This window comes from Geospiza fortis, unplaced genomic scaffold, assembly GCF_000277835.1.
Source record: "Geospiza fortis unplaced genomic scaffold, GeoFor_1.0 scaffold13, whole genome shotgun sequence".
Taxonomy (NCBI): domain Eukaryota; kingdom Metazoa; phylum Chordata; class Aves; order Passeriformes; family Thraupidae; genus Geospiza; species Geospiza fortis.
The window spans coordinates 947,054-961,321 of record NW_005054384.1 but is presented as its reverse complement, the minus strand read 5'-3'; the positions used below and the strand labels follow the sequence as shown (position 1 = coordinate 961,321).

General features: G+C 45.3%; 1 protein-coding gene across 1 annotated transcript; it reads right to left on the bottom strand.

The window, feature by feature from the left end:
- Window positions 1-1,072: 1,072 nt before the first annotated feature.
- Window positions 1,073-13,387, bottom strand: BPGM (bisphosphoglycerate mutase). The gene is made up of 3 exons (XM_005425296.2): window positions 13,285-13,387; window positions 10,262-10,917; window positions 1,073-2,318 (listed from the first exon to the last, which is right to left on the bottom strand). The coding sequence occupies exons 2-3, from the start codon at window positions 10,860-10,862 to the stop codon at window positions 2,125-2,127; spliced, it is 795 nt and encodes a 264-aa protein (XP_005425353.1). The 5' UTR covers window positions 10,863-10,917; window positions 13,285-13,387; the 3' UTR covers window positions 1,073-2,124.
- Window positions 13,388-14,268: the final 881 nt, after the last annotated feature.

Sequence of the window (14,268 nt, the reverse complement as noted above, 5' to 3'; positions counted from 1 at the left end):
CTGAAGCATTCTACATTCCTATTCCACAGTGCCAAAGGGATGTGGAAACGGCCTGTGTGCTCACACACCTGGATGCACCCAGTTCCCACTGGCAACAGGTGGCTCTGTTAACAAGCCTACAGTAGCATTTACTTGATATTAAGCTTCACACATTATTTAATGTTTGGGGAAGAATTTACTCACTTGAGTGCCAGCGACCCTTCCCAGGGTTTTCACAGGTGAACTTTTGCTGATCAGCAAGCTAACACTGTAACACTCACTTGGAAACTATAAACTAAGAGTCAGAGTTAGTCTAAGCACAGAAACTAAAACCCCAGAAACTAAGTCAGTACCAAATCAAGTAGCAGAGAAGCTGCTAATAGCATTTCAGAGGGAAAAAAAACCAAAACAACCAAAAAAACACTGAAATATGTCTCTTGTACAAAGAAAGATGAAACTTACCAGCTTTATGTTTAAAAGAGAAACATGTAACTTTGTTTCTACTGTAGCAAGGGCTACAAAAACAAAACCAAAGAGAAGGCCAAGCACCATTCATGCATGAGAAACTACCTTCTAGCAAGAAGTCTTTTATGGAGTATGTGCTGCCCTAATGTGAGCTGGCATCAGACCTGCAAAGTCTTGCTCCACACATCAGCAAGACTGTCAGAGGCACACCACACTGTCACACTGCTCTCTTCAAAAGGAAAAAAACATCCTCTCAACACTTACAAAGCAAGCTACAGAGCTGCTCACTGCAAAGCAGCAGCTCCTCCAGGATTTTAAAACTTTATACTTGTATCAAGGAAATTCCCATCCAAACATTGAGATTTGCAGCTGGGCCATGCTGAGAACATATTCAGCTCAAGCAGCACACACACAGGTGTCACCCATCCAAGGTCAGAATGAGGTGCTCAGGTGTTGAGACAGTGGGTCAGATGTAAACTTGTTACCAGTTTCATATCTGCAGGTAAGATTAAGAGCAACTCTTCAGGAGTGGAATTACCCTGGTGCTCGGGTACATGAAGAGAACACCAGGCTGCCACACTGCATCCAACCACGGGGTGAACTGGTCACATCCAGTGCCAAAAACTCTTTCAGGCATGGCAGAATAGCTTTCTTTACCAGCAGGATGGCTGAACGAGCTGCACCCAGCAGCACTTGTGACATGCTGCATGCATCTCTCCCAGCCCTTCAGAGAATTTGATACAGATAATGCCACACTGATGTTACTGTGGAACACATTTATCAAGATACCAGGAAAGCTTAGAGGGGTTTTTCCTATGTCACTTTTACTGAGGTGAGCAGGAATTATTTATCAACTGACTAAGGGGTGATGAAACCTCTGGTACACATTACCAAAGTGTTTCAAAGGCATTCAGGTCCCTCACTAGGAGCTACATAATTTAAAAATTGAGCAGAAGAAAACCTTTGTGCTTCTTTTGTGGACTAAAGTCTGATTTAAATCCTATTACTGCAAGCCAGCAAAATGCAGTGATGCTAGGCTTTGCAAAGATGGTGGAGGCAAAGGGATTCCAGCTGCATTCCTTAAAAACCAAATAGAGTGTAAAAAAAGATAACTATAATAACTCTAGTAGTCAGAACAGCTCTACAAAATTCTCTGGACTGTGAACTGGCCACAGAAGACTCAAAATAACAAAGGCAGAGAGTTGTCCAGCTGAAGGTGGAAATCCACTGAGAACAAATTGACACAGCTATTGTGACACAGAAAAATTGTAGTTGGTAACAGAGTTATCTGGTTCCATTTTATCAGTGACAATTTTAGTGCCTATAACATCCTGGACTAATTTAGTCCAGTAAGCTGGTGCTTTTCTCCTTAACAGATCAGGACTGATTGTTGTTGACACCAATATCACATCCCTTTATTTCTCTACTGGGCCATCCTCAGTGTGGATCTGGGGCAGGCTGCCCTGCCAGTTTCCCTTACCTGAATCATCTCTTCCTTTTCCAGTATTGAAAACCTCACACTGCAATCTAAATTCCAGTTTTTGAAAAGGCAGAGGGGTAAACTACCAACCTGAGACTCAACAATTGTCCCTTCCAATTATTTAGTGCTTGAAATTGAGATATTCACACAGTGCAACCTAGCAGTCATACACACATCCTCACACACTGAACACAGCTGTGTTAGACAGTGGGATTTAACTTCTCAGCAGATTTTACTTTCCCTTGATCTTCCACTTTTTTGATGGCAGCTTGGATAGCTTCTTGATCACCCAGAAACTGGTGAGGGCCCAGAGGGTGCAAATTCTCATCAAGTTCTAGAAGTATGGGCACACCAGTGGGGAGGGTGACGTTGATGATGTCCTCATCAGAGATGCCTGCCAAAGAAAAACAGAACAGAGTTACACTTCCAGCCTCCTCACTGCCTGCTGCCTTATTTCTGAGATTACCAAGTCTCAAAACAGTCAAGGACACCACCAACCACTCAAGGGTCAATTCCCAGCTAGGCCACAGCTTGGGGAGTCCTTTAAGAGCAGCTGAAGAAGAGAAATCCCATCAGGGTGAAGAAGTTTCTTCACTTTTTCAGCCTACATGTGTGAAATAAACAGGAAGAGATTGCCCTGGAGACTACACTGGTCCTTTCATACAGGACATGGAGTACAATAGGTTCCCCTCCATCATTTCCCAACTCACACATCACAAAAGATGAGAGCCCACATGTGCTACTCCAACATGAAACAACCTCTGCAGGTTGTTGAGAGCCCATACAGACTCTTTAAAGAGGCAGGATAACAAGGTTAGTTTTTCTCTTAAATTTTCTGGGCAACTCTTATCACACAAACTGTCACAAAAACCAGTATTTAATTCTACTTGTGTGAGAATCACTCTTTGCCCACATCTGATTTCTCACAAGCAAGTCTACAGTACTGTTCTCTTCCTACACACAAGATATTCATTTCCACTTTCAAATGAGGGGAAGAAAAAGGAGGCAGAAAGTCAACTTGTACAGCTTGGAGCATTCTTCCACTTAACTAAAGGAATGTGTACCTGGAAAATAATATTTATGTTATGCAGACATGCAATTAAAATATTCTGGGCTCTCATCGCCATGAAATTGCTGGTTATTTTTATATCAAATACACATCCAAAGCCTCCAAGTGAGCTTCAAGACCAAACATCCTAGTAAAGTCTAAATAATTGCTTTAAAAGCATTGACTGCAAAGATATTATCCCTCAAAAAAATCAGGCAAAAGAAAGCTGGTGTCATTGGGAATGTCAAGATTTCCTTTCCCCCCCTTTTTGGAAGCACTGAGGTCCCAGCAGCAGCCTGCTGTTGTGAGGCAGGGCAGCTTTGAGTAATTCACTCAGAAAATGCACACCACGAGCTTCTGAAGTGATGACACCACATGAACTAGACCAAGGTGCACCAAGCAAACATCCTCCTGGAGCAGCTGACAAAACAGATGGTCCTCAGAACGCAGGGGTGTAAATTTACCAGAGATTTGCACGTTAAGTAGAACAGCAGAGCCATCACATTAACAGGAAAACACACATGAGTCAAGCAACTCAACAACAGCAGGGTGACAACAGGCCAGAAAAAACAGAATTGTTCATGAGATGAGGATCACATGCCCCTGCCCAGAGACTGCACCAGCAGCCAACTTTTGCAGTGCCCTATTCTTGCTTTATGCTCAGCACTTGGGTGAGCCCTAAGTTTCAGAAGGGCATGGAGCACCAGAAACAAGCCTTGGCAAAGAACTTACACCTTGTTACATATTGAGCATCAGTGCATTGAAACAAGTCATACTCAGATAGCTCAAGCAATTCTTGCATACAAGGGACAAATAATACACCTGGTGTAGGCCACAGGATCAGACCTACAGGGAAAAAAATCTCAAAGAATACCTAAAATTTAAAACTGGCACAGAAATGGATGGGAAAAATACTGCATCTATTCACCAGGCACAAGCACTGTTCTCAAGGACTTTGTTTGCAAAACAAGCAGCCAAGCTGCCTGAGCTTTTATTTCAAGGATTCTGAAGCATTAGATTTTAACAACACCCACATCCCCACGCATATTCCCAGAAAATCCATGCCTAGGAAGTGTTCTGACCACCTCCTAAGTTCAGTGTCCCAGACTAAACCATTCATATACACACACAGCAGATGAAGTCATGCAGGAGAGTTAGGCAAACCACATAATGTGGTCAGGAGACGTGATATTTAAAAGTTTCCTCTGGAGATGGATTAAACAAAACTAGCTGTAGCTACACGAATTCAGAAATGCATTTTACTGTTTTTACAGAACACAAAGTGACCACAATGTCAACTAGTATTGATTTACAAAGCAAAACAGTGCAGCCTAGGATAAACACACAGCAGCAAACATGATGGTTTTCTCCTCAGGAGTTTTCCCCATATGGAAGTGCAGCCCCACAGCCAGAAGTCTGGAAACACAAGCTGAAGTCAGATGAAAATCCTAAAGAAACAACAGTGCCCTGTTTCTGTGTGTAGCATTTCTGTTCTTCAGGAAGCAAGAAGCTGACCAGGCTGGTCACACAAGCTCTTTGGTTGCAGAAAAGCTCACCAGAACACTCCCTAGCCAGCAGGCCAGGAGGACACCAAAGGGATCACACCAATGGCTGCAGTGTGAGCTGACTGCTATCCAGTTACTCCATGTGCTGTAACCAGAACCAGCTGACCTTTTCCTGAGCTCCATCTGAGCTGGCCTGAGTCACAACCCAGCCCATGGCACAGGGAAGAAGGGTGAAATCAGGGCAAGACCTCAACTGCTGACTCCAAGGTGCAATGGTAAATAAGACCACTGAAAAAGCAACATGCTTCCCTCCAGTTTAATACCAAAGTCTCAGCACTGCTGAAATACTGAGCTGCTGGAAGCAGATTTTACCCAAGAAGGTTTAAAACCCAGGTCCTACCTACGGATAGATGTGAGAACCCAGAGACACTACTGAAATACTCAGGATGACTTCCTGAGGAGCCCAGATAAAATGCTGCCAAGGCAGCTGCACTCCTCAAGTGAACATATCCCATGTTCTGTCCTGGGAACACTCAGGACACCTGAGTGACCTGACACCTGAGTGCTCCTCACCTGTACAGCAGGGAGCAGTTGGGCACAGGAACATACAGTAACTTGGTACAGCACTTTTATAAAAGAGACCTTTCAAAAATCACATTCAGAATTCCTCCCCAGCTCACTTATCCTCCATTTAACCAAACTGGGTAACCAAACACACAAATTGGAAATCTCTCCAGGCAAGTTAAAGAATTCACCTTCATGTGGTAGCCCATGGAGTGTTTTGAAATATCTGGACCTTGCAGAGTCCTACAGAGACAAACCCCACTGATTTTGAGCATTACAGCACTTTCAGAGGTGCTGGTTCAGCTTCCTGTTCCCTCTCACCTGTTCTTACCAAGTTCCTCTCTCCCTATTCTTATAGTCAGGGGAACCCAAAACCCACAAGAGCTGTTGAGAATAACAACACCCTCCTCTCTGCATGTCCAGGTGATTCATCCAATAAAAGATCATACACAAGATGAAATGCACCAATTCATCCACAAAAGCTTGTTTAATACTGGTGCTTTGTAACTGAGTTCTAAATCAGGTCATAGCACCCCATATGCTTAATGAAAGCACTAAAGCTTTAGCCTAGTAAGGTAAATATCCAGAGCCACTTTCTGCCCTCCCTGCAGGCTGACAAAAGATCTAACTTCAACAGGGCAGAGGAGGGAAGCAAGCACAGTGTTACAATCTGGCTTTTGATCTTGACAGAATCTTACTTTGCTGTGCAAATTTTAAGGAAAGAAAGATGGGTGGGCTACAACCATGGCTGTAGTATATAATTTACAATTGTTCCACTCATGTCTGCCAAGACTTTCTGTCTGTTTAAGGTTTGCACAGCCAGGCTTTAGTGGTAGGGGGCTACAGTGGGGCACCAAAAAAGAACTGTGGTGGGCTGGTGGTGTGGCTGGACACCAGGTGCCCACCAAGCTGCTCTATCACTCCCATCCTCAGCACAATGGGTGGGGAGAAAAGATGCAAAAATAACTTGTGGGTCAAGATAAAGACAGTTTACTAAAGCACAAGTAGAAGCCAAGCACAGAAGCAAAGGAAAGCAAAGGATTTATTCTCTACTTCCCATCAGCAGGCAATCCAATCACTTGCCACTAATCAGGGCTTCAGTGTGCAGAGCTATTGCTCCAATGCCATCACAAATGCCCTTCCTCCCTTCTCTTAGCTTTCCCTACTGAGCAGATATCATAAGGGCTAAGGAATATTTTGGGTCAGCTCTCCTGGCTATGTGCCCTCCCAAGAGCTTGCCCAACCCCAGCCCATTTGGGGACAATGTTGGAGAGACATTCCTGATGCTGTGGGAGCCCTGCCACAGCAGTGGCCAAAACACAGCCAAGGTCATTTGTGAAGAGGCCCAGCAAGCTCAGAAGAAATAAGCAGCAGAAGCACTGAGCAAAGACTGGGGGAAATGACAGGGAGAGCAAGACCGTCTCATTTCAAGACCACCGAGTTGTTGGATCTCAAGCTGTTTCCTGCAACTGTACTCACAACACCACACTCACATAAGTAGTATTTCCTTAAGAAGGCTAAGCAGCAAAATCAGTGAAATAATCTTATTAAGAAGCCCTCAACACACAATCCTCACCAGGTCAGAATGTGCAGCTCCAGCATGTAAACTACTGGGATACTACTGGAAATTCTAGAATCAGGCATTCCACAAACCCTGTTTTGAGGTACTTGACACCAGTGCCCAGGGTTAAATGGCTGGGAAGAAAAAGCTGAGACAGCCCACCAATCCTTCATCTGGTAAATCAGTCCATTGGATCTGGTCTCCAGTCAGCACTTCAACAGAAACGGGGCAAGGTGGTCACAAGTATTACACTAATATCTTCATAAAGGGACACTGTCAAGAGGGTTCAATATGAAGCACTGGTTATTAGATAAAGAGAAAATTATCCTCCTCCAAAGAATTGAGAAAAAAACACCTTTAAACAGATCCTGTGCATCCAGGATGCTCATTCAGCATGACAGATTCTACAGACATTTCATACATCTTAATGAGGCCCACTCTGTGCAATGAGAAAACAAGAACAAAATCCAAACCCACAATCAAAGACTTTTGAGCATGACACTGTTGCTCCAATGATTGCATGCAAGTAGAAAGCAGAACTACGTTTCCAGCTCTTTACCAATTACTCAGAACAAGGAAAACACAGATTCAGAGAATTGCAGTCCTGCTTCAAGAAAATACCTCCCTGAAATAGTAACTGCAAGGGATACTCTGTAGTCTTTTAGGAAAAAAAATTCAAATTGACACTAAAACAATTAGAATTGTTTCATCAGATCCAACTGAATGAAAACATTCCTATTTCCTGCCATTTAAAGTTTGATCTACATCTTCCAAGATCAAGTTAACACCATGACTAAGACATCCAAGCAGCCACACAAGATTGCTGCTTGAGGCATTTGGAACCCAGTTTTCAAAATGGGAAAAAAAAAAAAAAGGAAAAGGGAAAAAAAAGGTTCCAGCTAAGCTGGAGGGGCTTAAAAAACTCCATTCAAGTGTAGGACATACAAAGCTTATAAAAAAGAAGAATCCACAAAAACACAGTCCATCTCACAGTGGGTGCTATAAGTACAGTAGACTGGCAAAGTTTAAGCACTCTTGAGTCAGGTCCAACTCAAGCAGAGTTCCAGAGCAACTCACAACCTTTCAGCAGAGAAAGGGAGACAGTCAGCAATGCAGACAAGGAACCTCCTAGATCCAGCTAGATTTAGGCCAAGGGAAAAAAAAAAAGGCAAAAACAAAACAACAAAGGCAGATTGTAACACCAGGGGTTCAAAGCTCTGTCCATGCTATCCTTCAGAAATCCCTTTTCCACTACTTAAAGGGCAGGCGAGCCAAGCAGGTACCTGCCAATAGTTCCTGTGTGGGAGCTGGGGTAGCTCACCAAAGGTCCTTGGTCAACAGAACCAGATCCTCTGCCAAGGACAGCTCACATTTCCCCATGTAAGCATGTGCTGGGAGGGTGAAAGTATACTGCAAGACAAAGGACAACTTAATTATACCTTGAGTATGGGCAGTCCTGGAAGAGTTACACAGAGTTAGGAATTGTCCCAAAGTTCTGCAGCACTGCTCCTCCCTGATCTCAGTGCAGCAAGAAATCCAAGTTAGCCAGGCTAACTCCAAAGCAACCCTTCCCAGTCCCTGAGGCTGCCAGCCCCTGTGCAGGCCTGCACAGAAGGTGGCCCAGGATCTCTGCTGGAACCTACACTCAGCTGTCACCATTTCACCCCCAAAGGACTTGGCCAGAATGGTTTCATGGAGCTGGTTCAGTCCTTGGGAGGCAGGGGAGTCACCAGATCCCCTTTCCCCTTGTTCCTTTATAATTTCACACAGTGTGGACAACCACTCTGGCCACATCATGGAACTGACTGAACCAGCCCTTCCTCCTTCATCCACGATCTGCACCCCAGGATTCACAGCCTCTCCAGTCCCAGAAGCCATTTGTACCTGCTCACTGCACAGCCTTCAGACTCCTGACTGTTCCAGCACGGCCAAATGCAAAAAGTAATCAGCAGGCAGAGCCACACAACAGAGGATTTTAAAAGTTAAAAAAAACCCTGAGTGGACACAATCCAGTCTGTGCATATTTGTAACTACAACTGCATTCACACATACATAATCACTGAATTCTGCTCTACCCACAAAGAAATTAATATAGTCCAACTTCCAATTTAGGATGGCCAAGAAGCCAGGAGATGAAAGAGGAAGGGAGGGAAGAATCTAACAATGAAAAGGATGTTTTTTATGATAAAGTCACAAATAAGTCCTTTTCAAGACCAGTTCTGGGATTTTCAGCCCAGGTAAGACTTGTTGGAGCAGGACCAGAGGAGGGCCACAAAAACGAGCAGCGGGATGGAGAACATCTCCTGTGAGGAAAGACTGAGCTGGAGCTGTTCAGCTTGGAGAAAAAATGGTTCCAGAAAGACCTCTAAGATGGAAACAGATTTTTTAGCAGGGCCTGTTGCAATAGGACAAGGGATGATGGTTTTAAACTAAAAGAAGATCCTTTCAGACTAGATATATGGAAGAAAGTTTCTATGATGAGGCTGGTAAAACACTGGAACACGCTGCCCAAAGAGGCAGCAGATATCCCATTCCTGGAAACATTCAAGGCCAGGCTGAACAGGACTCTTTTAACAGTCTGACCTAGTTGAAGACGTCCCTGCTCATTGCACAGGGACTGGACTAGATGGCCTTTAAGAGATATCTCCCAACAGAAACCATTCTGTGGTAAATCAACAACCTTATGCCAAGCTACCAACTTGGCTGTTTATTGGGATGCATTGGAGTATTTGCACAAGCTTTAGCAAGTGCCTATTCTCTGCAGAACTCTGTCACATAACTTTTAAGTAAAAATTATCAGGGTGACCCACTGAAGTAACAGAACATCTTCCACAACCCAAGCCAGGCACTTTTATTCTGCTGTGTTACAGCAATGCTTTTTTAATTAAGAAATGATTATCACAAACCTGACAAAGCAGCTGAAAAAAAACAAAAATAATGTGAGCCTGCAGAGTTTTTGTCTATCTAAACCAACCACAAGTTTTGTTTGAATACAGTAGTTTTAAATGAACAATGAGAAATAAAATGGAAGCTTCTGGCCCTTTCCTTAACTACATGAACCTAAGGAATTCTCTCCCTGTGGCCACAGCTCTCTCCACAGAGAGCAGCAGGCACAACTCTCTCCCAGGACTTTTCCTGGGGAAGGCAGTGAGAAGCTCAGAGAAGAAGAGAAAACAATTCTTATCTCTACTTGCTGCTCCTGTTGCTTTGCACACGTGGAACGTGTTATGGAGATTGTTTACCCAAAGTGATTTGGGTACTGGACACTGGTGAAGGTTGTTTTGCTTCCTTGGCCAGTTGGGTCAAAGCTGTGGCCTGGCTGTCTCAGACAATAGTGGGTTTTTCTTTAGTATAGTGTCTCTTTAGTATGTAATTTAGTACAGTATTAGTGTAATATAGTATAGCTTAATGAAGCAATTGTTCAGCCTCCTGAATTATGGAGTCAGAGCACATTATTCCCTGGCTGGGATGACCTGTTTCTACTACACTCTCCCCTTTCCACATCTCCCAGTTTGCTTCCTTGACCAACTTTCTACTTCCTCCTTGGAGCCCACAGACACTCTTACCTTGCCCAGGTAAATAATATACCCTGCAGAACAACACATAAAGCTCCAAGGCATTGAGCAAGGAGAGGGGAAGGCTAAAACAAAGGCCTTTACCTTCCACATGCTTCAGCAAAGCCCTGCTGCTGTTGCCATGAGCAGAGATAAGAATCATTTTGCCACTTTTCAGTTCTGGCACTATCTTTTCATTCCAGTAGGGAAGGAGTCTATCAAGCACATCTTTGAGACTCTCAGCCTTTGGGAGGTTCTCCTGAGAGACATCACTGCATTTGTAGCGGCGGTCATTGTAGATCTCAGCGTAGTAGGGGTGAGATTCAGAGATGGGGGGCGGGGTGACATCGTAGCTCCTCCTCCAGATCTTCACCTGCTCCTCGCCGTGGTTCAGAGCCATCTCTGCCCTGTTGAGCCCAATCAGGGCTCCATAGTGACGCTCGTTGAGCCTCCAGGAGCTCTGGATGGGGACCCACTCCTGGCCCATCTCCTGCAGGATCAGCCAGGCAGTCTGGATGGAGCGGCTCAGCACGGAGGTGAAGACGAGGTCGAACTCGAAGCCCAGGGCTTTGAGGTGCTTGCCACAGTTCTGAGCTTCCTTTATGCCATCACTGCTCAGCTTCTGGTCCACCCAGCTGCAGAAGCGATTCTCCTTGGTCCAGGCTCCTTCCCCATGTCTCAGGAGAACGAGCCTGTACTTTGCCATTTTGGTTACAGCTTGGCACAGAGGGCAGCTGGTCTGGCATCTAACAGCGATACATCTGGACAGAGACACGAGACAGACACATCAAACATCCCACAGATAATGCAGTACAAGTAGCAATAAGGCAGTGAAAAGTAAACAGCTATTAGAATCAAAACAAGCAAAGAAACAAGTGTGATTTTACAACTGAGAGTGGGAGGAATTCCAAACCATGAGATTTCATGGGGGCAGGAAAGTGCCATCCTTCACCCAGCTTGTTTTAACTAGCCCACTAAAACCATTGATTAGGAGCAGATTTGTACAAGCTGTTCCAGCCTACACTTTTCCTCAAGTGCTTAAACAGAGCCTCACTCAGTATCCCAGGCTCCCAGAGCAGCAGATCTCCCTCACGGGGGAACTCTGAGGTGCCACATGTAGCTGGAGCCCACCAGGACTACCCAGATCCTCACTCTTCCAAGGGAATGCAGGCACAGAGAGCAGCTGTGGCCCTCAGCCAGAGGAACTGCAGAGTGGGACCACAGGACTGCAACACACAAAACCTTATCAGCTTTTCTCAAAGGAGGTGTCAACATAGTCACACTCTGCAGAATTTCCTCACATCCCCATCCTGTCCTGCTAATTATGCCAGTCTGTGCTTGACATTTTCCCCAGGCCATCTCCTCCATCATGCCTCCACACTCATGTGTGACAACACAGACACTCACTAACAACCAGTGAGTCCTCATTTCACTGAATCCCCAAGTGACCTCAGATTATCCCATCCCCTTCCTGACTTTCAAGTCTATTTCTCCTCTCCTGTCTGTGAATTACAATGCCAGATTCTCAGGCACCAGGATTAATGTTTTTACTTTTGGAGTGGGCAGAAAAAGCCTATTTACTGTCCTCATTAAGTAGGACAGCTACACACTCATATGATCAAACAGCACCTTTCTCTTTTTTCTTTCAAGTAACATCACCTCTGGATTGTCTTCAGTGGCAGATACATTTTGACCACACACCCAAGGGTCTGCCAAGGTGGGCAAAGATCTGCTAGCAGACAATGGGATGCCTGAAAGGCCCATCTAGCACAGAACTGCAACTCTGAAAACCCCACCCGATCCCTCTGACCTGAGACAAGGCTAGATGGCAATAGACAGAGCAGGGGAAAAAATATAAAAATACAGTTCTCTGCACTGGGGGGATTGCTGTACCTCAGATGAATATTAAGTGCTCTCAAAACCATGTGCAGTGGGAGGTTGAGCTCTGATTTCTGCACTCCCAACCTTGGGCTGGATTTCCATGACACACTGAAGGAGCTCCCCTCATCTCAAATCAGTTGGAGCTGCTTCAGTCACACTCCAAGAGTCTCAAATTCAGGCCCTCTGTGACCCTGAATTAGGTCAGCAGGATGGGGTAGGCCCATGCATTCTGGGTTTTGGGAAACACCCAGCACAATACCAGCATTCATTTTAACAGGCTTTCAAAATAAAAAAAGTGTCTAGAAAAGCTGAATTCATTAACAGACTCGGGAATCTGATCTTGCTTGTAACAGCAGCTTAGCTCTCCTCTAATCTCACATTAAAACAGAGTCTACATCAAACCAGGGCACTCTGCAAACCCCCTCAGTGCTGATTTCTGCCTAATGGCACAGCTCAGGATTAAAAAGCCTTTGAGGACTGATATTTTTACAGAATATCAGGGGGTATTGTTTGACACCCAACAGACAGCTAAAAAATACAAAAGAAAGTCTCATTTCATGCAAAGGCAGGCTGAGATTTGTGTAGGGCAAGAAACATCTCAGACAAAACCCCCTACCTGGTCCACTTTTTCCACTCCCAATAATCAGCTGCACTTTAAGCAAAGCAATCAGTTATTGCTAGGATTCAGGTGTCACATCAGATCCAACACTAAACTGCACCCTGTAAGATCCTAGGTGTATAACAAAAACAGGTATTTGACAGCATTTCCACCTAAAGCAACTGATCCTTGCTCAACATATCACAGGTAAAATTTAAAAATTGCAGTGTGTTCACAGCATGAGCTACTACACATAAAATAGCTGCACAGAAAGCTCTGTCTCTGCAAATACTTCGTTATTCAGATTAGTTGGTTCTGTTATCCACAGGAATAGATTACATAATCTACAAAACCAAATTAAGACCCAACAATAGGGGTCTTTGCACCTCTTTGCCAAAGTTTAGTTGGCTTTTTAGCCAAAAGCAATAAAAAATTTAGTTAGTATAAAAGATACACTTACACAAAGACCAAATAGTACCTGGGTGCCATAAATTCCAGTTCACTTATATAAAACATTAGGCAGAAGCACAATTCTCAAACAAATTTAGAAAGAACTAGCAAATCACAATGTTGTTTGAATATCAGTCCACTTCTGGAAGCATTTAAACTAGAAAGCCTTAGAGCAACACATGGAAATAATCCTACTCACCTTTCCTACACCAAAGAAACAACCTACACAAATCCCAGCACAGGCTCAAGAGCTGCTTTATACCGAGGCCAGCACACACTCCTGGCTGGTTACCTGCAGGGAAAGAATAAACACCAGTGCTCACAGAAAGAGCCCACAAGTGCAAATGGCCATGGCAGCCACCATTTGCTCTCAAAGCTGTAAAAAAATAGAGCCCACACCGCCTGTATGGGCTGGAAAAGCTACCAAATACCTTCTCCCAAAAAGATGCTAACGCACAGCTCCTGCATTTCCAACAAGGGAAAGTTTCTGCTCTCCCACATGCCCCGGGACATCATTTGCTCCCTAAGATTTGTTTAGGCTGCAATTACCATAGCTCTAGTGTGCAGAAATTACCAAAATCTCTGGGGGACCACAGAGGATACAGACAGCAGACCTGGAGCCAGCACAGAGGCACTGGAACAGGCTGTCCAGAGAAGCTGCTGTGGCTGCCCCATCGCTAAAGGTGCTCAGGGCCAGGCTGGCTGGAGTCTTGAGCAACGTGGTCTAGTGGAAGGTGTCCCTGCCCATGGCACAGGGGTGGAACTAGATGGCCTTTAAGGTCCCTTCCAACCCAAACCACTCTGTGGTTCACTCTATGAGAGAGCAGAAACCCAGAGCCCCAGCTCAGCAGAGCAGCGCACGGTGCTCAGGATAACACCTCACACCGGCCAATCTCCGGGCCAAGCGCAGCTTTAAGGTCCAACACCACAGGCGGCCACTTCCAGGGCTCCTACTCCAGCCTGGACGAGCTCATTCCTTCCCTAAGGCGTCCCTGAGCGGAGCACCTGCGTGTCGCAGCCCTCCCCGAGCACGGAGGCTGGGCCACAAGCAGGGCAGCACCTCCCGGACCCGCGCAAACACACACAGACACGGCCACGGGCTCGCAGGGACGCGGCCGCGGGCTCACTCGCGGTGCCCCGCAACCACCGCCCCCTCGCCCGGGGGACAGCACCACCATCCCTC

What these genes read in the sequence shown, in the direction of transcription:
- BPGM (XM_005425296.2), bottom strand. Translation starts at nt 10,862, where the DNA reads ATGGCAAAGTACAGGCTCGTTCTCCTGAGACATGGGGAAGGAGCCTGG. An exon ending in TTTGCTGAAGCATGTGGAAG is followed by an intron (nt 2,319 to 10,261) that starts GTAAAGGCCTTT and finishes TTTCTTTGGCAG; the next exon opens with GCATCTCTGATGAGGACATC.